The sequence below is a fragment of the Carassius carassius genome, chromosome 47 (assembly GCF_963082965.1).
Source record: "Carassius carassius chromosome 47, fCarCar2.1, whole genome shotgun sequence".
NCBI classification, from domain to species: Eukaryota; Metazoa; Chordata; class Actinopteri; order Cypriniformes; family Cyprinidae; genus Carassius; species Carassius carassius.
In genome coordinates this window covers 21,956,561-21,979,006 of record NC_081801.1, presented here as the reverse complement: position 1 = coordinate 21,979,006, position 22,446 = coordinate 21,956,561, and the positions used below count along the sequence as shown (strand labels likewise).

Genomic DNA, 22,446 nt, shown 5'->3' with positions numbered 1-22,446 from the left:
AACAAGTATGTAATCAACAAGAAAAATAGTAGCAGGTGACAACTTGCCAATTTGGATGTTTGACATATTAAACAATAAATCAAATATCCATCAAATTATAACTTTGCAACTGACACCCATTTAAATAATGGCGATTCAGTCACGATTCAGAAAGAAATAAGCCACATAACTGACTTAGATGTTCAAGAAACAGGAAGTTTTGTGATGTGATGCACTGGAACAAAAATGGATGAAACTCATTAAGACGTGACAGAGGAGTGTCACGCAAGGAAATTAATCAGCGAATAAATGTATAGACTCTTGTGCTGTTACTCCATAGTTTAACTGGTTCATTTATTTTTTTTCTAACCAAACTATCTAAATAATTTTTTACAAAATAAATAAATAATGTAAAAAAGAGAAATCTGCATTAAGACATTTGATTGTTGGTACACTTCCACACACACGCACACACACACACGCACAAAATTGTGGAATTATTGACAAGAGAAATAAAGGAACAAATATGTGTATTATTTTCCCTTTTTAAAAAAAGAGCAAATTCTGGAGAGAAAATATAAAAAATCATGGATATATTATTGTATATTTGCTAAGCATGAAAACAATAACAAACCTTTTATCTGTAAGTTCCAGAGAAGCAAAATGAAAAGATTATTGTATTGTTAACAATGTTGAATATATTCTCAAACTTCATTGCATTAAAATGCAAACTATTTAACAAATCTTGCCATCTGAAACAAAACATGTAACAAAATGTTATAACAACACATTTTCATTAAAAAAATGGCAAAAAACGGTTATTCTTTGACACCAAAATTACTATACAAATAAAATTCCAAAATCACATTTATGGACACAACTTGGCAGATGACAAAATAAAAACAGATCATCAGCAAATGACGAGTGAAAACACAAACATGAAGACAGTTCGAAGCAAAATTTCAAGCGATACATACATACAATATTCATATGGTTATCCTGCATATACCCCTTCATGATCATCAAAACCTCAGAGTGAAAGTCAATCAGATCTGCTAAGCATGTCGTAAACATTATATCAGTGACATTAGGTTGTATAAAGCTGCCTTATGACTCCATTCTGATGTATAAATATATTTAAAACAATGACTTTGGCAAAATAAAAGAGGATTATAAAATCAAACATATTTATCAGTCTGTACAAAGCATACATGCTAGAATCCAAAGTGATGACTACATCTATATCTCAGATCATTTATGAGAAGGGAACAGAACATTCACAGTGCTGACTATGCTGTAACATCCAAACCCTTCATCTCCTGAACATACAGTCAGACTGTTCTACATCGGTAGTTCTCAACTGGTGGGACACGGTCTGAAAATGGGCAACAGGTCTGATCTGACAGGGTCATGGACAGTAGGGGGAAAATCAATGTTAATGAAAATAATAAAATGCTATGGTTCATATAATGTGCATAGTTCTAATAGATTTTTTTTACTGGTGATTTGAATTCATTTCAGTGTTTATTCGAAAGATATTTTGATTCCTTTTGCATTATCATTTCAGTGCTGTGCTGTGCAAAACCAGTTGTGATCCACTGAACTACAATAAAAGCAAAACGGCTCCGACAAATATTAATCATCTCGACCTTTCATTCGGTTTAGTCTTAACATTATCTATTGGAGGAAGTCCACTGCAAAGTAAAGTAAAGTAAAGTATATATATTCGTTTTTCCTTTCTTTCTACAATTCAAACAAATTAAAAGGGGGTCATTAAAACGGCTAAAACTCACTGTTAATTTGCGTTTTTGTTGTTGACACTGCAAACACAAATCCTCCATGGAGAGTAGATTAAAAAAAAAAAAGGCATCAGTCGTTTTAGAAAGGCCAGGGCTTTTAGACTGCCCTGTCTCTGTATATACTGAGCACTTTAACTCTTTTGCGTTACTATGGGTAAGTGTCTGGTCTATACATTTTGGCATTACATAATGACAAACTGGTAGAGATGAAAATGAAATGTCAAATGTTGCCTTCAAGTCATGGCAGAATGATCAGATTTACCACTGCAATATCTTCATCTCCATCTTCAGTTTCTTTCAATTTTCTGAGTTAGTGGTGTGGCAATTAAAATCATTGTGGAAACTAATCTTAATAACATTTTGTGTGCTATGAATCAATAATAACAATACATCTAAAACTACATCTAAAAAATAAAAAACTACCTTTGTACGTTGAAACTATCATTCTTTGAAGGCACAAAGCATCAGGTACAGTACAAACCTTACATACATCCTTTACTTTTAAAGGGATAGTTCACCCAAAAATGAAAAAGTTACCCTCAAAAAACCCTCAAAGTTGTTCTAAACCTGTATGAATTTAATTTCACACAAAATAAGATATTTTGAAGAATGTGGGTAATCAAACAGGTTTAGAATAACTTGAGGGTGAGTAAATTATGGCAGAATTTTCATTATTGGGAAACTATCCCTTTATTTTGTTGCAGTGGTGCGAAAAACTTGCCATTAAGTTTAAGGAGAGTGGGAGAAATAAAAAAATGCCAAACGTGCCCAATTCTTTTTTTTTTTTTTTGGAATCATAACTTCCCAGAAGGACTTGAAGGCAGCGTAATCTCAGCAAATGGAATATGAGTATGAAAATCAAGATGGTGAAAAAGCAAAGGAGCTAAGTTTCTCTGTTCTGATGTGGTATTTAAATATGGTAAAAAAAAGGCATAAATTATATTTTCTCCTGGTACCGTTTTAATATGAACTTAAATTGCTGGCATTTTGTAGACTGATTGACTTCAGTTGTTCAAATTCAAATGTAATTAAAAAATTCAGTGGGACATTACTACGCAAAAATCTTCTGGAATCCTTCATCTAAAATTATAAATAGAAACCACTGCAATATTGTGTCAGGTATCATTTCATAAAAGGGTGGTACACACAGAAACACATAAATATGATGGCAATTCATTAACTACGTTTTTAAATAAATAGACCTCATGTTATTGTGTAGATGGGGCGGGTCGCCACTTATCTTAAAAAGTGTCTAGAAGGTGAGTACAAACTTCAACATCAAAACATGGAGGTACAACAGTCGAGTTCAATATTTTTTTCTTCCTCTCAATCTTTTTGTTTCAAAGCAGATTGTGTTTAAAAAGGGCCTGAGTTTGTAGTTTTTCATCCTTCAGAACAGGACCATGAGGTCAGTCCAGCGCTGGAGTTTCCTGCATATGTTCAGTGAGACCAGTGGCATGAAAGCATGTTTCATCTTCTCGTCTGCACATAAATGCACACACACACACACACACACACACACACACACACACACACACACACACACACACACACACACACACAATCACAATCACAGATGCACTCTACATTGGAGGAATGATCATTCCAGGGATAACTGTGAAAAGAGAAAGATACAGGGTGTTAGATAACTTTAATCCATTAAACATGCCATCATTGAAATAGAGTTCAAGTGTGAGAGAGTGAAATTAACATCTAAGAGTTTGAGTTGTACAGTGAAGCCAGAACCAGCTACATTGTTTCATATTTTTTGAAGTTCTTTAAATTCTGAAATCTGTTTCCACATCTGCGAAACAAACCATGGCCCCTTCAGAAGAGAGATAAATCCTACTCTCTTTCAGCATCAATGCAAAATTGGCAAAAACAAGACACTTGAAGCACTTGATTAAACATGTCAGCTGACTCATAATTGTGTACAGGCAGTTTCTGGGCTTGTAAGGTCATGCTTGCCCTGGTGTACACACCAAAAATTATGAATTTAAGGAAATCTGAGACAGTCTATCACATCATTCATGCCAGAAACTTCACTCTCTTTAGCTAGGCCAACATTAACTTGAAGAGAATGCTAAGCACTGCACATCTGACTCAACACGAGTTTAACAACTGCTGACAAACAAGAACAGAAAAGAGGTGAACAGTTTTGGAGAAGTTGAAGTCTCTAAGAACCAATGGAGGTGAAACACGAACCCTTATAAGCATGCAAACATACACTCACACATAAAATTCACACATTTTTGATGTAACATGCTCTGTAGGTATATAGCATGATGTACTGAAACAGAAAACTGTGGTGTGATGTATTTGAAACATGGAATATTTAAAGGTGAGGTGTGTAATTTCAAACAGAATTGAAAAAATAATGACTGTTTTCAAACAGGTCACTCAAACACTTCTTTTATAAGCTGGGGTTGTAGTATCTTAACACAGTATTTTCAGTATTTTAACATCAAACTACACACTTCACCTTAAGAAAAAGAAGCATACTTGTTATTATTATACTAGAGCAATGTTATTTGTTGGTTTATGGATGATCAGATATAGAAAAAGTGGAATGGATGTGGGAGGAGTAACGAAAGAGTAACATACTTCAGGAGAAGGCCAGGCCCTGGAGCGCGCTGGCTGTGGAGTACTTGCTAGAGTCGACAAAAGACTGATCTGAAGGCAGTGGAGAAAAGAAGAAGGGGAAAGGGAAAGAGGAGAGAGAGAGATGTTAATATCAGACTGAATGAAAGGTGAGTATATGGTCAAAAGTATTAGATTAGATATTCATGTCTCTAATATGTCACAGATCCTCACTGGACTTTGGTGATTTTACATACGCTACCATTCAAATGTTTGGAGTCATTAAGATTATTATTATTATTATTATTATTATTATTATTTAATTAAGCAAAGATGCATTAAATTAAATAAAAGTGGCAGTAAAGACTTTTATGTTGTTACAAAAAAAGTTATACTTAAAAATGCTTTCTTCTGAACTTTCTATTAATCATTTTGTATTAATTAAAAAGTTAAATCACAGTTTCTATAAATATTAAACAGAACAACCATTTGCAACTGATAATAAAATTAAATTCTGAAGGATCAAGTGACACTGAAGACTGGATCAATGACTGCTAAAAAATACAGTTCCCTTTCGAGGGAACTTTGAACTGCGTCCTCTAGGGGGCGCTTTGGGGAACACCTCGTCGTGACCCGTGTCTGAAGCATACATTGAAAAAACACCAACTTGTTGGCCGGCGACAGCCTCCGACGTCCCCATTTGTTTGGGTGAAGAGCACACACGCGATGTCTTTGAGGAGGCAATCTGCATACATTGTGAGCGTTTTTTCAATGGAAAAAGCTCCGCTCTCATTTGTCTCTTTTCCAAAAAAAAAAAAAAAAGGCAGCCATCTGCTTCCCGCGGTTCAGGATCTGTCGGCGCTGAGGCGTGGAAGAAAATTAGCTCGTGAGAATACAGGTGGATCTGTCTAAATGTTTTAAAGAGGGACTTTCCCTTTCGCGCTCTTAAAAAAAAAAAAGGCCGGCGGACGAGAGAGAGCCTCGGGAGGATGATGTTATATCTTTAACACTTTCTGATACTGAGGTTAGTGCTCTGCTGGGTTTTTACCAAGGAAAAGCAGGAGATATTTGAGGATGGGGAAGAAGCTGAGGCTGAGCCTTCTCAATTCTCCTGCCCTGCGTATGTAGAGCTGTTGGAGGTTATTGAGCGAAAATTACCTTTTGACCATAGCCCTCCAGCTCAGGTGAGCCTTTCAATTTGTGCATGATCTCCATACAGAGATTAAAAAGAAATGAAAGATGCCATTTTCTTCTCGCATCCATCGGTTTCGGCATGAAAGTAATCTGCCGACATCGAGGTGATGCGCGAAAGCGGCTAGGAGGGAATGCCCCCTGTAGAAAGAGCTAAAAATTGTATAAATAATTTATAAATAATTTTTATGTGTGAAAATTTTTTCTTTCTGCAGGGGAAACATCCTCTCTTAATCTCCCTCCTTGCCATCTAAGCCCATTCAGAAAATCATCTCGCTTAAATGGCAAGGTATATGCAGGCTGTGGCTTTATTACAGCACAATGCTGGTGCTTCAAGCATATCAGACTGATCTGCTAAGAGACCTGGATAGAGGCAGGGGCCGTTTTCTGATCAGGTAGCTGAGCTGCGCCGCACCACGGATCCCTCTCCCTGCTACCAAGCAGGCCACCTCAGCCATGGGCAGGACTATGGCGGCCATGGTGGCAGCAGAAAGACATCTGTGGATGAACATGGCAGACATCGAGAGGAAAGAAAATGCTTTCTGCTCGATGATCAGGTTTCGCCTTCTGAACTTTTCAGTATTTCCGTTGAGACAGCGATTTGAGAAGTTCAGGGAGACAAAGGCGCGCTCTGCTGCTTTCAGATCCTTCGTTCCACGAAGGTCCAGGTCTGAGCCTGAACAACATAGGGGTCCTGGCCTGTCTTGATCTGAGGATCAAAGATGGGCACAGAAGGCTAGTGTCGCAACTCGCAACTCGCAAATCGGAGTGATACCGAGGTATCTACTCGTTCCCTTTGGGGATTTTTAACCCTCTGGAGTCTAAGAGGTTATCAGGAGAAAATAGCCTCATAATGCGTATATGCATTAATTGACTTCAGAGGGTTAACTTCTGCTTTAATCTTCCCCTCCCTAATTCCCCTGTAACCACCAGCTCTCCACCTGATCGAGGTTAGGTGAAAACCTCTCGCATAACAGTCTCCTATGCTGGACCTATAATGTTTTTATGGTTCTATGTTCATAGCAACCACCTGACTGATGGTCCAGACTAAAAGGAGGCGCTCCTTGAGCGGGGCTCCAGCGCAAGAGGGTGGGTGAGTAAATGTAACCCTCTCTGTATATACTTATGTGTATTTAATTGCTGGTGGTTACGTGTCTACTAATAAACTCTAAGTTTATTAAGTAAGTTCTAAGTTCTAAGTAAGTTCGCACGCTAATATTCTGCGTTCTTTCTAAAATCCTATATGGTGAGGACTTCGCACGGTTGCTTGTGCCCTTTCTTGAGTTAGTAAAAGCCCCGTTCATCTTGGGCGCCACTCCACCTATGTACCCTCGGACACCCATCTAAACAGGGTTTTGCTACTAGAGAACTGTTGAGACAGCTCTTTCAGCAAGCTTATGCGTAAGCTAGCGGTAGCACCTGTGTGACAGGCAAGACTTGGTACAAATGCTAGGTTCTTAGCCGTATCCCTTTAAAGGAATCTTTCCTGATTCCAAGCCTCAGCTCTACCCTGGGCTGAGGCCCTACAGGAGTAAGTTGGGTATGTAGCTTAGGCCTTTTGGCCGTAAGGGGTACTGTCATAGACAGCCATCTAAACGTAACAGGGGCAAATCCCATGGAAATGGTAGAGTTGGTACTTAGTGCTCACCATGATTCTGGCCTGCACTCCCCTCAGCATGGCGGCGTGGGTATACTGTTCCCCAAAGCGCCCCCTAGAGGATGCAGTTCGAAGTTTCCTCGAAAGGGAACTGTCTCAGGTTACGTATGTAACCATAGTTCCCTGAGTAGGGAACGAGACACTGCCTCCTCTAGCTCCCTACCATGCTCGGATGCAAGTTTCAGACGAAGAAGATAATGACGTGCTCTCCCAGTGCTGATTTATAGTCGCACCGGTAGTGACGTCGGAGGCTGTCGCCGGCCAACAAGTTGGTGTTTTTTCAATGTATGCTTCAGACACAGGTCACGATGAGGTGTTCCCCAAAGCGCCCCCTAGAGGACGCAGTGTCTCGTTCCCTACTCAGGGAACTATGGTTACATACATAACCTGAGACAGTTTCTTCACAGCAATATAAAAAAAAAACTACATATCTTCATTTATAAAAGTTATTTTAAATTGTAATAATATTTTCACAATTTTACAGCATTTTTATCAATTAAATGTAGTCTTGGTGAGCAATAGAGACTTAAAATATCATACCAATCCCAAATGTTTGAATGGTAGTGCATTCATGTTTTACACTAAACATATTCAGACATGGTTTTTAAAACTACTTTTGTCGGCTAATTAGATTAATGAGCTTCTTACTAAGGACTTTCTATTATAATCAGTAATTTACTATTACAGATTTACATAAAAAAAACCTTATCCAACTACACTACAGGAACTAAAAGGTGCAAATTTGAGTTGAGATTTAGAACAGATTGGCGCTCATAAATTATTTAAATAAATTATAGATTTTCCTTTTGAAAAGTCGACCCTCTGAAAGTAATCTGCACACATTTATGGTACACATTGTTGTCAGTGATTTTGGTGAACATCGCTCCCTTTCAGTTGGTCACTACGAGTCACGCCGTGACCAATGAGTTGGGATCTCGCTTCAAGAGACCAATCTGCTTCGAGTGTAAACTAAATGAGCCACTGTACATTGATTCCGATGATTGCATCCAGCTGCCGCTGATTGCAGTGTGAGCATAAAAAGTAAGCAGGTGCAACACATACCAGCTTTTAATTTCGGAGCCGAGTGGTAACATCAGTCTGCTCCTGCCATATCTTTATTTGTGATGACAAGTTCAATGCGCTCTACCAAGCTTTTTGGAGTGGCGGATGGCGCTTCAGCAGTGGTCGTAACCTGTGTCAAGTGGGCTGCACATTTCAGGCTGCATTACCCCATGTTGTGCTGCAAGCAGCCATCTACCCTGTGCATCTCAGCACATAAAAGAGCATTTCCCTAAAAGAGCTAATTTCTCTAAAAGAGCTTAAAAGGGTGCATCTTTGTAAAGTCAATGAATCGAGGTGAAAGAAACCTTCATCGCACCCCGAGCTCTCGAGGTTGGAATTGGGATGGCTTGCGCTGGTTCTCAGCATCCCGCCCCGGTGCCTTTTTTTCCTAGAGGTGCATGAGGAGATTACCAGGTCATGGATGGCACCTTTTATTGCCAGAAACTGACCAGCTGGTTCCTCCTCCCTCACCACCCTCGACGGGGGTGCAGCTAAGGGGTATACTGCAATCCCCCCGGTGGAGTGGTCAGTAGCAATTCAGTTGTGTCCTAATACTGCCTCCTCCTGGCGGGGAAACCCATCACTCCCCTCCCAGGCCTGTAGGTATTCATCTGGTCTGAATGGCAGTGCTTATTTGGCTTGTGGAGAAGCTGTCTCTGCCTTACATGCTATAGCGTTACTGCAGGTTTATCAGGCCAAGGCACTAGAGGACTTGCACAAGGGTGGTCATAATCCAGAAGTTCTGAAAGAGTTCCGAACTGCTACTGACCTTGTGCTCTGAGCAACAAAGGTCACCGTGAGTTCTCTGGGTCGTGCGATGTCCACACTTGTAGACCAGGAGTGAAATCTCTACCTTTCTGGCCAACATGAGGGAGGCCTAAAAAGTTTGGTTCCTCAATGCCCCTGTGTAGGAGACCGGCCTCTTCGGCGATGCGGTTGAGAGCTTTGCCCAGCAGTTCTCGGCTGCACAAAAGCAGACTGAGGTTATTCGTCACATCCTGCTCCAGTGGACAGCTGCTGCCTCCACCCTTCAACCGGCTGCAGCGTCCCAGCCTGCTCATCTCTGAGGGAGGCCCCTGCATCTGCCCACGCTTGTGTGCCGCATCCGCAGCAGCCTTCAGCAAAACAACACCATGGAGAGGGGCCGATGCTTCTGTCCTGTGTGCAGAGATTGCAGTTCTACTGGCGAAGGATGCGATAGAGCCGGACCCTCCAGCTGATATGAAGACAGGGTTTTACAACACATACTTCATTATTCCCAAAAAAGGCATTGGGTTACGACTAATCTTGGACCTGCGTGTCTTAAACCAGGCGTTTCACTGTTTACCTTTCAAGATGTTGATGCAGAAACACATCTTCGGGTGCATCCGTCCCCAAGACTGGTTTGCAGCAATTGACCCTAAGTTAATGTGTCGATCGTTCCACGCCACAGACCATGTATGTGGTTCAAGATCTAAGTATGTGCATATCAGTCCATGGTTGTGCCCTTCGGGCTGTTCCTGTCTCCCCATCTTGCTCCACTCAGAGAGGGTGTTCGCATACTTAACTATCTTGATGACTGGCTTATTCTAGCACAGTCTCTGGATCAGTTGTGCAAGCACAGGGACATGGTGCTCCGGCACCTCAGCCAGTTGGGTCTTCGGGTCAACTGGGAACGGAGCAAACTTTCCCCGATGCAGAGGATCTCTTTTATCGGTATGGAATTGGATTCAGTCGAACAGACAGCATGCCTCACAGGGAAATGTGCATAGTCAGTGGTGAACTGCTTGAATTCATTCAAGGGCAGGACAGCGGTCCTAATAAAAAATTTTTTAGAGGCTCCTGGGTCATATTGCAGCTGCAGTGGCAGTTAAACTGCTGGGGTTGCTTCATATGAGACCACTTCAGCACTTGATTCATGGCTGAGTCTTGAGGTGGGCGTGCCAGTGCGGCTAACACAGTGACCGTTGCATCAACCGACAAGGTGGTCTGCACTCCCATCGCATGTCACAACTCATTGCCACCTCCTCCTTTGGAGTCAGAAAGTTCTAAGTGTCACTTCGTGCTATTCACATTCTGGGTTTGCTCAAACTTGCAGCCAATGAGCTGCTTGTGGTGCCGTATTGGCCCACTCGGAACTGGTTCCAGGAACTAATGCTCCACTGGCAGATTCCTCTGAGGAAGGATCTATTGACTCGGACGTGGAGATTCTAGGTGACCTACCCCAGGAGGTAGATGACACCATCACTTTGGCGAGAGCATTTCTATGAGAAGCAAGATCCCAATTCGTCGGTCACAACATGACGTATCCGTTCCCTCCTTCAGGGAACGAGGGTTACATACATAACCGAGACGTTTTCATTGCTGCTGTACTTTCAGTTTTCAAAGTTTGATGATGACATCACTGTCATAAAATTCCCACCCCAGCAGAATTTGAGTGTGAAGGACTTGTGCGTTACCTTGGAGACCATTCCCATTGGTGCTGGTGCATGTCGGTGGAGGTGAGGATTGTGGCCGAACGACTGGAGCGAACGCACTCTTCTGTTTCACAGCTGAAACCATGTTTGCCGGAGAGAAGGAAAAGATTCCAGAGGAGCTGCTGCAGTTTGAGGGCAGGCTGGTGGAGGAGGCCATGGTGGGACTGGAGGGGACGACTGCAGGAATGCAGAGAGGGGGATTGAGAAATACATTTTGGATTTAGCAGAAAGATAAGGAAGGAAGAAATAAAGTAGGAAATAAAAAGTCTTTTGTGGGAAAACGTTTTGGGGGGAAATGATTAGTTAGCAATTTAATCTAAATCACAAAAGAATATATAAATTTTAATGCTAAAAAAGTTGTTTTATCTCAATCAAAAGCAGGGGACAACTACAAATAAGCCATTAAGTCCTGTGACATGCTAAAAATATCGGTTTTAATTTTTGATCATTTCAAAAAATTCAAGTTGTTAAATTAATTCATCTAAAACCTTAACAAAGGCACAGCCCATTTATTAAGTCTTTACTAATCAATTGATGAATACTGGAGGTTTAACAGGGGTCTATGGGACAGAAACATTGCAAGATGTTAGTGCAATTGAAGTGTTGCTCCTTCAATTGCTTTACTGATTTAATTAACAGTCTTTAATTCAAAGGCCAAAATAGAATCTAAATTTGATAGAGACAATAAAACTCTGTTTTTGTAAAGTGGACTAGAGTCATCAGAGGATAAAGTGGGCAGGGTTACACTGCCGAATTCCTGATCGCTTTCTTTTCCTTTGTGTGGGGTGTTTGTGTCAAAGTTTTGCGTGCCGCTTGTCTTGCCTTTTTGAGGATTAAGTGTCAGATTGCACCCCCGAATACACACCCTCACTGCTCAAGTCATAATTATCCAAACAAACACATCACTCTCAGAATATTCCCAATTCTTTTGTTTCTGGCTTTCTCACTTTCTCATGCCTGGTTAATTAGAAATAGTGGAAAATTAAGAATTAGCTCAAATAATAACAGCTGGAGTGAGGTGGCACTGTCAGGCGAACAGAAGAGGGAGAGCATCGGTAGCTGAGGAAGGGAGAACTTTTAAAGAGCTGTTGAATATAGATTGCAGATCATTGTGGAAATTCTCAGTTGGGATTTCTATCAGACCTAAAGGCCCATACTGTCAGACTTCCTGCAATGATTGTACATTAAAGACAGAAGTTTGTTTGGAAACTAGGGTTTGTTGAAGCATGTGAATAAAAAAAAAATTCAGCCGATAAACAACAGTCCCAAAATACTGTATTTTAAATGCCTTTTCATTGTATTTAAACTTGCATCTATTTAAACATAGTGCATGAATACATGTCACAGTAGGTCTGATGCTTTGTCATTACATTTTCTCATGTCTTAAAGTGGAAGTCAGATTTAAAAGCTACAGCGTAGGGAAGATTTTATTCAAATTAAAAATGTTAATCTGTTCCTGACATAAAGCAATCATATGGCTATGAGTAAATTTCAAAAATAGTTACAAAGAAAGGGCAGCTACCACATTAAATTAAAGGGGAAATTTTGAAGTAGAGATTAAAATAGGATTTTCTTGTAAAGCGTACTCCAAAAAATTTTGTTTTTATTTATTTGTTTTATTTTGTGGGGGGAAAAAAGCAGCATGGACATTCTGCTAAATGTCTCCTTTTTTGTTTTATGAAAGTAAGGAAGAATTTAAAGAAAATCACATCTCAGTACTCACTTGCGTAGGGTGAGTTGGCAGCAGAGCCGTTCAGGAAGCTCGGGGAGCCGGTCAGGTTGGTCATGCTGCTGTTGCCGTAGCCATTCATGCTGGTGGATACTGTACTGTAACTGCTCTGCTGAGGGGTGGAACTGGGCACATAACCGTGTGGTGATACGCTACTCGTATTACGACTGAAACCTGCAGCCAGACATGGAGACAACTTAGTCGACTCACCCTTACATCAAAGTAGTGTAGTAGTATTTAGCTCTGATGAACTTCATCCTACACATCACATTTTCTTTAGCACACATTTGATCAAGAGTACGGAAATATCTCACCCTGGTTTCCACCCTGAGAGGATTCTGAGATGTTAATGGCGAGCTGTCCAGTGAAGGAGTTCACCCCCATCATGCTCGCATGGACAGAGCTGTTGGTGAGGCCGGTCAGCTGGTTGTGGTTTCGTGGCACATTGTAAAGGGCTTCAGCAATGTCCGCTGCTCGCTTAAGAATGATTTCCTAGGGAAAAATGATTCATCATCTCTCACAATTGAACACTTTCATAGAATAAATGGGTGGTGTTTAATTTTTTGTGTCCTTGGACTGATTTTGGTAACATTCTTTTTTAATGTTCCCTCAACAGGTAACATTCTTTTTTAATGTTCCCATATTCTACTCAATATAAGTAACTTTGAAAATACATGGAAACATATTTTAATAACCCAAACCGCTATCTAACAGTCTAATTCAATACTCTAATGAGAGCTGTAATTGCAAAATTACTTAGAGTCTACTAAATTTCTAAATGGGGCGGGAGGGGGGGGGGCATCATAATAAAGGCTTCGTTATTTATTTTATTGTGTAGGACAATACTTTCACTAATGCATCATTAAAAATGATAATAATAAATAAATAAAAACAGTTAAAATCCAAATAGAAGTGAAATGTTTTGATATTTATTTCATTAAATAAATGTACATATTGTAACCCAAATGACCATTGTGGTAATGAATGAATTTATGAAAGTAGGCTTAGCAAAACAAAGTAATCGCTCATTCCATTTAGAAATATTTGAAATGGCATTTTCGCCATTGTTATTTCCATCAAAGAATGTAATTAAACCCAATACATTATTTGAAGTGTTGGAAATTCCACCACAAAAAAACAAACAAACAAAAAACATAATTCTATGTTTTAATTTGCAGGTTAAGTTTGCAGGGACAAAAATACAGACCGAAACACATTTTTAAAATGTGTTAACAGCCCACTGATGGTGAAAGGAAATTATGCGACTGTGGTGTATCAGTGATAATCAGAGTTTCTTCCTCACCTGGTTATTATGAGGCATTCCATAAAGGGCTTCCACCAGATCTGCTGCTCTTTTTAAAATCACTTCCTGTATGCAAATTAAAACACAAACAACAGAAATATTAATGATAAAACAGATTGAGAACTAGTTTTATCCTCAGTTCATTCTTTATCAATTTATTTATCCATAAGATTGTCACTTGTAATGTGATGTTCTCTTTCACAGATGAAAAAGGGTTGAATTTCCATTGAATAACATCAGTGATCACAGCCAAGTGGAACACATGGAGCTAATGTTTGCTCAATTGTTCTGTGTCTGTCAGGATGAAAAAGTGCAGTATTTCAGCAAACATCTGCTTTGCATCGAGGAAGGACAATGCAATCTATGTTTGCAGTGAAGGTCACTCGGTTTCACAGTACTGGGCAATAACTCAGCAGAGAGCTGGCTCTCGTAAGAGCTCTTGCGACGACGGTATATCAGAGATGGAATCAATGTGTTCCCGGTAATGAGAAGTAATTACTTTAACATATGCTTTTCTGCACAGTCACATGATGGGGAAGACGGACAACGGGTGTCATGATTGTTTAAGTGCAATGGCTGGAAACATTAGCGACTTTTGTGTTCCCTTAATAATGTGATTATGTGGCTTGTGCAATATCTCCACATTATCAAACTAGCATGGGATGTGCAAGCATGGGATAAGTGCACCAAACGGCATGATTATCTTGGCCAGTAAAAGTACAAATGTTCACAAACAATGGATTAATTATGCAACATGGATCATATCATGTAGGTTTGTCTTTCGACTTCTTTCATAAATCAAAGGCAATAAATCAAAATACCCTTATTGAAAAACCCCATGAATTTCACTTTCTTTTTCTTTTTTCTTTTTCATTACCAATGTTTCACATGTGGAAATTTTAAATCCAAATGCTATTAAAATATATACACATGATTAAATAAACACACTGGGTCAACCCAAGCAAAAACCCAAACTCTACTAATACATTTTTGTGTAAACTTGTAATGTAAACTTTTTTTAAACCATTCTTACACAAATTATTGCATGTTATAAATGCAATCATAAAACATTTCTTGCATAAATTGTCACATTGATATAGATGTGAATTATTCCATTAATGTAGCATTGATATAAATGCAAAAAGTGCATAAAACCATTCTTACATTGATTGGTACTTTGACACAAATGTAAAATGTTTGTAAAACCATTCTTCTGTGAATTGTTGCATTGTTGTAATTGTAAATCAGTTATAAAACAATTTTTGTGTAAATTATTGCATTGATATAAATGCAATATAGGACTATTTTTGTTGCCTTTAAATGAATATTAATTGTTCACATTAATATGTAATGTGTTAAAACAATTAATACTTAAGTTGTTGAATTCATATACTGTAAATGTATAGTGTTTATAAAAGCATTTAATCATAAACTGTTCTTTTCCTGTGAATGTAATATTTCAGTAAAAAATACATAAATTATTACAAATATAAATAAAAAAGGAAAACACAGAAAACAAATCCATTAAAAAAAATTCTTATTCTGTCTTAAATCTAAATTTTATGTAGATTCAGTCTTATGTTAATTGTTTAATTTATATAAATATAATGTATATAAACATAAATTATCACACAAATTAATGGTTTTACAAACAATTTACAGAGAAATTAGTTCTGCTCATGCATACAAAGTAATAAGGCCCTTTAATTTTACATGCAATTAAGCTTAATGTATTTTTGTTAGGTGTTTGAATTGCAGAACCTCAAGTGTTTTACTTATATTTCTCTGTCTTGTATGTTGGTGTGTGGGAGGTCTTTGGGAGAATTTAATGTAGAAGGGTGCTGCTCCAGCTAACCGAGTGACAAGCAGAAAATTGCTCCCCCCTCTGAATGCAACCTTCACCAGGATCTTACCCCTTAGCATGTGTGTGTGAGCGCTTTGTTGGAACATATTGCCTCCCAGTCAGCCCTGGGGTGTGTTGCACCACACGCACACACAGGGACGGACACAAACAAAACTTGACGGGGGGTCAGTAAAGCAATGAGGAGTTTTAATGCGCTGTCCAAGGTGCTAAATTCACTCAATTATGGCTGTGCTGGCACTGTGTTAACCTCTCATTATCGTCACAGGGAGCTGTTAGAGCGATAGATCCTGCAGCGAGAGTGAGGAGGCGGAGTAGAGTCCCTCTGTAGCCCAGTGTGGGGGAGCACGAAAGGGATACTGGTGAGTGAAAGGCCCTGAATGAACGTAGGGCAGCCTGGAGGCAGTGAATTCCCAGTATGTGCGAGTTCAGCCAAAACATCAATCAAATTTAGCAGAAAAGATGAGGAGCAGAGGTCGATGATGAATACTGTAGCAGAAACACTGAGATCTATACATTACAAATGTAATATGTTTTTCCGGACTCTTCTATGACCAGGTACTAAGACTCACCAATTAAAGACAAAGGGATCAGTTTGGTTGGGAAATTGTTATAACCACTTAACACTCTAGTTGTTTAAAGACATCCCAAGAAGTATGAACAAAAACAAGGAAATCATGACAAAACTCATAATCAAACATAACTGTAAATTAAAGACATTCCATAATCATCCTAATTGGTCAACAATAGCTCAAGAAACACCTTCAAAAAAAATTGTCCCACCATTACATGACTGTGCCACACATTACAGGAAGTGGCATATCATGTTTGAATCATCAGTTAAAATAAAAAAGTGATTTACTGTTCTAAACATTTTTTTTAGATCAGCTCTAATGCAAAATTACATAATCAAAAGCTGATGATATCAGGTAATTTGGTTTCCTGGAAAAGAATGTCCTAAAACCTTTTTTTATATATATAAATAAATAAATAAATAAAAAAAAATATATATATATATATATGTGTATAAATATATATATATAAAGCCTACTACCTATCATATGTGACACACACATTTCAAAGTCCTCTAGATCATCATTGCATTGTATTATATATGTTGAAAGCATTTAAATATCACCTTACTAAAACTATTATTGGGAGACACATAGTGACAACAACTGACATTTATATGCATTATGTTAAGTAGCTATAAAGATCTCATATTACAAGCTATCAGAATGACACTTTTTGGCTATACAAATCTGCAAATACAGCATCTGCATCAATTCTTTTAGCAATATTACATATATGGCTGTATATCAGCACGGCTGTGATTTGGCAGTGGGTAATCACAGCATGCTCATAAACAGCCATAAAGCACGGCTACGAGAATGTTTGCTGAAGAAAGCGGTATCTTTGTCGTATCTTTATCATTAACTTCTTTTTTACAATCCTAACTTTATATTTATATAAAATGTTATTTATTGAATAATAATATTTAATAAACAATACTAACAGCCATCATAAAAGTTGCTTGGCAATTTAGTCAAAAGTACAAAGGCAGTGCTCTGAATATACAGAATTAGTTATATAAAATTTAATGTTATGAGATTTTGCCTTCAGCCAAAACTGTTTTCTCTTGAAAAAATAATAGAATAATGCGACCAAAGATGGCCCATTAGACTTACCCAGAATTAATTCTGTCTTATGTTTAACAACAAATTCTAGAAGAACTGGCTGACGTAAGGCTGCTCTCAGAGGGTTCATGAGCGCTGGATGCCCTGGAGCTCAAATCTCCAAAAACGTTGAAGAAAATGTTCAAATAAATGCTATCTTTATTTACAAACCACTCATTTGAAGTCTAAACAAGTACATTCTCGCCTAAAAAACTCTTAAAACTACATTCCGTGACCAAAAAAAAACAGTATTTGGGCATCTGCCATGACACTCACTATGAGAAATACTGCTAGCGGACTTCAAACGGTGAAATGGTTGGAGTTCCGATATCACTAGAATATTGCACCGTTGGAAAAGGCTCTCAACCATTTAGATTGAAGAACCAGAAATAACAGTTTTTTCCTTCTCGAGTATGAGCTCCATATTCTCCTATATCATACAATATTAACTATAAAATATGTGCCTGATGTACCTGATTCTAAACTCAAAAACACATATGTAAACTTTTTGTTTGTACTTTATGGAGTTTTTATGATTAATTTGAAATGCTTCAACATCGTTTTTGTGTGTGTGCTGTGTGTGTGTGTGTCCACAGGAGCTATAAAGTCATGCAACATTGGAGCAACTTCGTTAAGAAAACAACATTTTAAAACAGATCAATAAAAGCTAAATGGGCAGGTTATGTTGGTCAGATCTCATTGTCAATGTGAATGTCCAGTAGAGCATTCACACTTCTGTTGTCCTCTCTAATCCTTTCATACGGGCTACTACACCGTCTGTCCTTCTGAGCTTCTCATGTCTGTCTGCTCCTGGCTTTGAACTGGGACATTACAGCAATACAGCCTATAAAGAAATCTAAACTGAGAGCTTTGGATCAGAAAAACACTGAAAACTTAACTGGAGTGAAAAACAAATGTCTGAACTGTCTCTCTATTGACTGATGAATATGTCAAAAATAATATAAACATACAAAGTAGACATATTGCAAGTATTTTACTGCAAGTGTTTGCTTAATCTGGTGCTTTGTGTTCCAAGTGCTGTGTCAATTAACCTTGAAATACTTATAAATATCATAACATAAATATCCTACATACATTTTAACACTACATTTTATCTGCTTACAGTAGGTTCAATGTATTGTGAACACATACTGTAGCTTTCTAAGCAAAAATATCTTTACTTTTAAAATATTTAGCCTTTGTCTACAGTTTGTCTGTAATTAGCCTATAGTATATAATCAGCTTTATATAAGAACAATAGAAGTCTATGGTTTGTCTTCATTTAGATCTGTGGGTATGTGTGTGTGTGTGTGTGTGTGTGTGTGTGTGTGTTTGTGTGTGTGTGTGTGTGTGTGTGTTTCGCGTCCCTGTGTTCGGCTGGTATGACTGAGTTGAGCAGTTGAAAAGAGAGCCCCATCAACAAACTGTTATTACCTCAATAAGGACGAGAAAATCGATGGGGCGGAGAGGAACAGTGCGTGTGTGTGTGTGTGGTGCCGCTGCTGCCAATGGGACAGCGGCCAAGAGATGGAGAGAGAGCAAGAGATTATGTATGATTCTCTGTTCCTCCATATGTCGGACCTCTTCATTGAGCTCAACACTGTTCTGAATGTCAGAGGTGCCAGTGTGCTGGAATAATTTCTCTTCCTCCTTTCAAACACACACACACACACACACACACACACACACACATACATACATCCACTGCTGTGACTCAATTACTGGTGGTGGAGCAATAATAAAGTCCGGCCAGTGGAGACTTCGATCGCTGACCTGCCGGGAGGCACCCCTGGACAGCTGACTTCACCATGATGGATCACCTTGGGGTGCTCGCCCTCTTAAACTCACACACACACACACACAAATGTATATATAATAAGCTCAAAGTACATGACCAAACATACACACTTGTGAAATGAGAATAACAGAATAACTTGAACAAGCAAAATATCCTCAACATTCCAAAAAAAAAGATACATGTTGAAAGGGAACTTTTAAAGTTTCCATGATTTTGCAATGTATCTTCCTAAAACAGCATCATTGCTGGTTCTAGAACAATATTCCCATCAAACAGATCAGATCTTAAGGCTAGAGAAAGGTGGTTGTCTAGAGAAAGATTTTGACAGGTTGATTGTCATCAACATATAATTTCCCCAATATTATCTCTTACATAATATAACACAAACCTATAGCTCAATATATAATATAATATAATATAATATAATATAATATAATATAATATAATATAATATAATATAATATAATATAATATAATATAATATAATATAATATAATATAATATAATATAATATAATATAATATAATATAATAATTAATAAATTAATAGCAACATTTACTGAAAGGGTATTTAAGATTATATTATATTATATTATATTATATTATATTATATTATATTATATTATATTATATTATATTATATTATATTATATTATATTATATTATATTATATTATATTATATTATATTATTAGTATAAGACTTAAATCAAAATACCAAAATGTTGCTTTAGTTCCTAAATCCTAAGAAATAAAAAAATAAAAAACTGTCAATGAGAATGTTGTTCCAGAACCAACAAGAAAGTTGATCCAGGAACCCGCTGTACTTGTTGAAATCTAAGCCAATGTTTTCTGACACCTGACCTAGTCCTGGTATAACTGAGATTTGAACTGTGAATCACATTGATTGAACAAAGAATGTTTTATCTCATATTCCTAGAGCTCCAGCACAACAAATGCAAACCAAATAACTCTTCTCACTGTGACGCTAGCTTATTTGGAGTATTTCCACAAATAAACAACATGGTTTCATTAAGACCAAATTTCCCCAACCTGAAATAAAAAGTATGTATATAGAGTACCTCTTCACTCAGAGGATCCATTTACTAAAAACATAACACATGCAAACATCTGCATACATGTAGAGGTAACACAGCAAGACAGTTTTTTTTTCATGATGCAACTCTTTCTGTCCTTTTGCAACAGACTCTAATGTTCATCCAAGCAGAATTGTTACCATATGAGTTTCATCACTAAGACAATGATGATATAATAGAGGCCCGTCATCCAAGTCCTTCACAAGAGAGACTCATTATCCTGATAATATAGCTAGTGCTGTAACACTCTTTCTAAATCAAAGAAAGAGGATCTGGAAGCACTTAATAGTGATAGAGGAATGTCAGATGAAATGCATACAGCTGTATAATGATTCATGATTCAGCCCACATAACACAGATTCTTGATAAACCTGTTAGTTCAGTGGAGTCATGCAATTAAGCCTCTAAACATTAATCCATGTACTTCAATATAACAGAGATTAACATAAACTATATAAAACCATTATATATAAAATAAATGTATAACCTTACATTAAAAATAAAATAAAACAATTTAACATTTCCTTTCAACAGTACATTTCCATTGATGCTTCTTTAACTCTTTTTGACCCTATTGTTTGGATATTCAGCTTTGTACCTTTGGTAAGCGTTCAGGGTCTCCTGGATGCCGAGGTATCACCTTCTGTAACCGCTGAAAGCCATAGTCTATAGTGGGTTCATTCAGAGCTGTGGACACAAACAAAAGAGACAAATCCACCATCAAATCCATCATTTTTAGAGTTTTTTTTTATATATATGTTGCAAAGAAACAAAAGGCTTTGCATATTTTTGGAACAGAATTGAACATGGACATTTATTTGTTGTAAATTGTCTATTTGTTTAACACAAAATTCACTCCAACCTAGAGTAATAACTGCAGAGAGTGCAATATTAATATATACAACCGTTCTAATGGAAGTCATTTTGAATTATTCGCATTCCTATATCCATGTTAAGTGCAGCAAGTGCATATAGCATGTAATCGTAGGACGGTTATGTTTTATGTTTTACTGTGCAATTACTTTGCATAAAGTCTTTATGCTGTCAAAAACACGAAAGCCTGTCATTCACACTGAGCGAGGGATGAGATGGAGGACAGGAGAGATATTAACACCACTTACTCCTGTAATGGACAGAAAATGGATGTAGAAGATTTGTTCATGATGGCACTTTGTAAAGTGCCATAGTTTTGAGAGCCTGCTTAAAAGTAGGGGATCAAACAAAACCTCCTAATGGCATTAGCATTTAAGTCAGTTCTGTTCTTACCAGCTCAGACAATCTACATAAAAAAAAGGAAAACAAGAAGAAGAAAAAAACTAAAAGACCATGCAGGTAACACGTTATAATAACAAAAACATGTTCATATTTAAATGTACATTATTTACCGATATAATATAATATAATATAATATAGCAAAATATTATATTATATTATATTATATTATATTATATTATATTATATTATATTATATTATATTATATTATATTATATTGTATTATATTATATTATATTATATTATATTATATTATATTATATTATATTATATTATATTATAAACACATTTTGTAATATGCATTATATGCATTTTGTAATATGCATTATATGCATTTTGTAATAAGCATAATATGCATTTTAATATGCTTAATTGGAGATTATTTAATAAACAATTCATTTAATTAATAAAAATTAAAATATATTAATTATAAAAAATAAATAAATAATAAATCATTATATTAATTAAAGTATTTTACCACATATTAACTAACGTATTATATTACATTAATTTCTTAAATACTTTAATACAATTTAATAAATAAACAAACATTTATGAATCTTATTTTCATAACAGCCTGTGTTTTACTGGTGCCAAGTTGTTTGCTGTCAATCTGTGTTTTGGTTAGTATGTGGTTCAGTGTTCCAAAAATGGCATAAGATTAAGCCCAAAATATGAACATGTATTGCAAAACGTTCATAAATGACATGTCATCTGAGTGTCTGGTCCCAAGGCTGTTGAAGGATGGACGCGTGAGAAGAAAATGAGAAAAGAGGAAGAGAGAAAGAGAGAGTGGTTTGGACAGTTTGAGTGTGAGGGGCTGCTGGGGCATGAAACATACGAGGGTACTTTCCTGTCAGTTGGAGCAGATGGTTAAAATACTGTAAATACTGTTTAAGTTATATTGAAGTTAGTGCATGGCAATTAAGAAAATATAGGTTTACTATAATAAATGACCTTTCATTATACAGTTCGTCGGAAATGTTGG

General features: G+C 37.3%; 1 protein-coding gene across 4 annotated transcripts in view; it reads right to left on the bottom strand.

The window, feature by feature from the left end:
* Positions 1-2,550: 2,550 nt before the first annotated feature.
* Positions 2,551-22,446, bottom strand: part of LOC132130902 (transcription factor COE1-A-like) — a 176,424-nt gene continuing 156,528 nt past the window's right edge. The window contains exons 11-17 of one of the 4 annotated variants that reach the window (XM_059542765.1): positions 20,784-20,872; positions 13,757-13,822; positions 12,768-12,930; positions 12,448-12,627; positions 10,707-10,901; positions 4,383-4,451; positions 2,551-3,393 (exon numbers count right to left, since the gene is read on the bottom strand). In XM_059542765.1, coding sequence (XP_059398748.1) covers positions 4,384-4,451; positions 10,707-10,901; positions 12,448-12,627; positions 12,768-12,930; positions 13,757-13,822; positions 20,784-20,872 — 761 coding nt within the window. In that variant the 3' untranslated portion in view covers positions 2,551-3,393; position 4,383. Of the gene's footprint in view, positions 3,394-4,382; positions 4,452-10,706; positions 10,902-12,447; positions 12,628-12,767; positions 12,946-13,756; positions 13,823-20,783; positions 20,873-22,446 lie in introns of all 4 variants that reach the window. The other 3 variants (XM_059542763.1, XM_059542766.1, XM_059542767.1) reach the window with 3 other exon arrangements.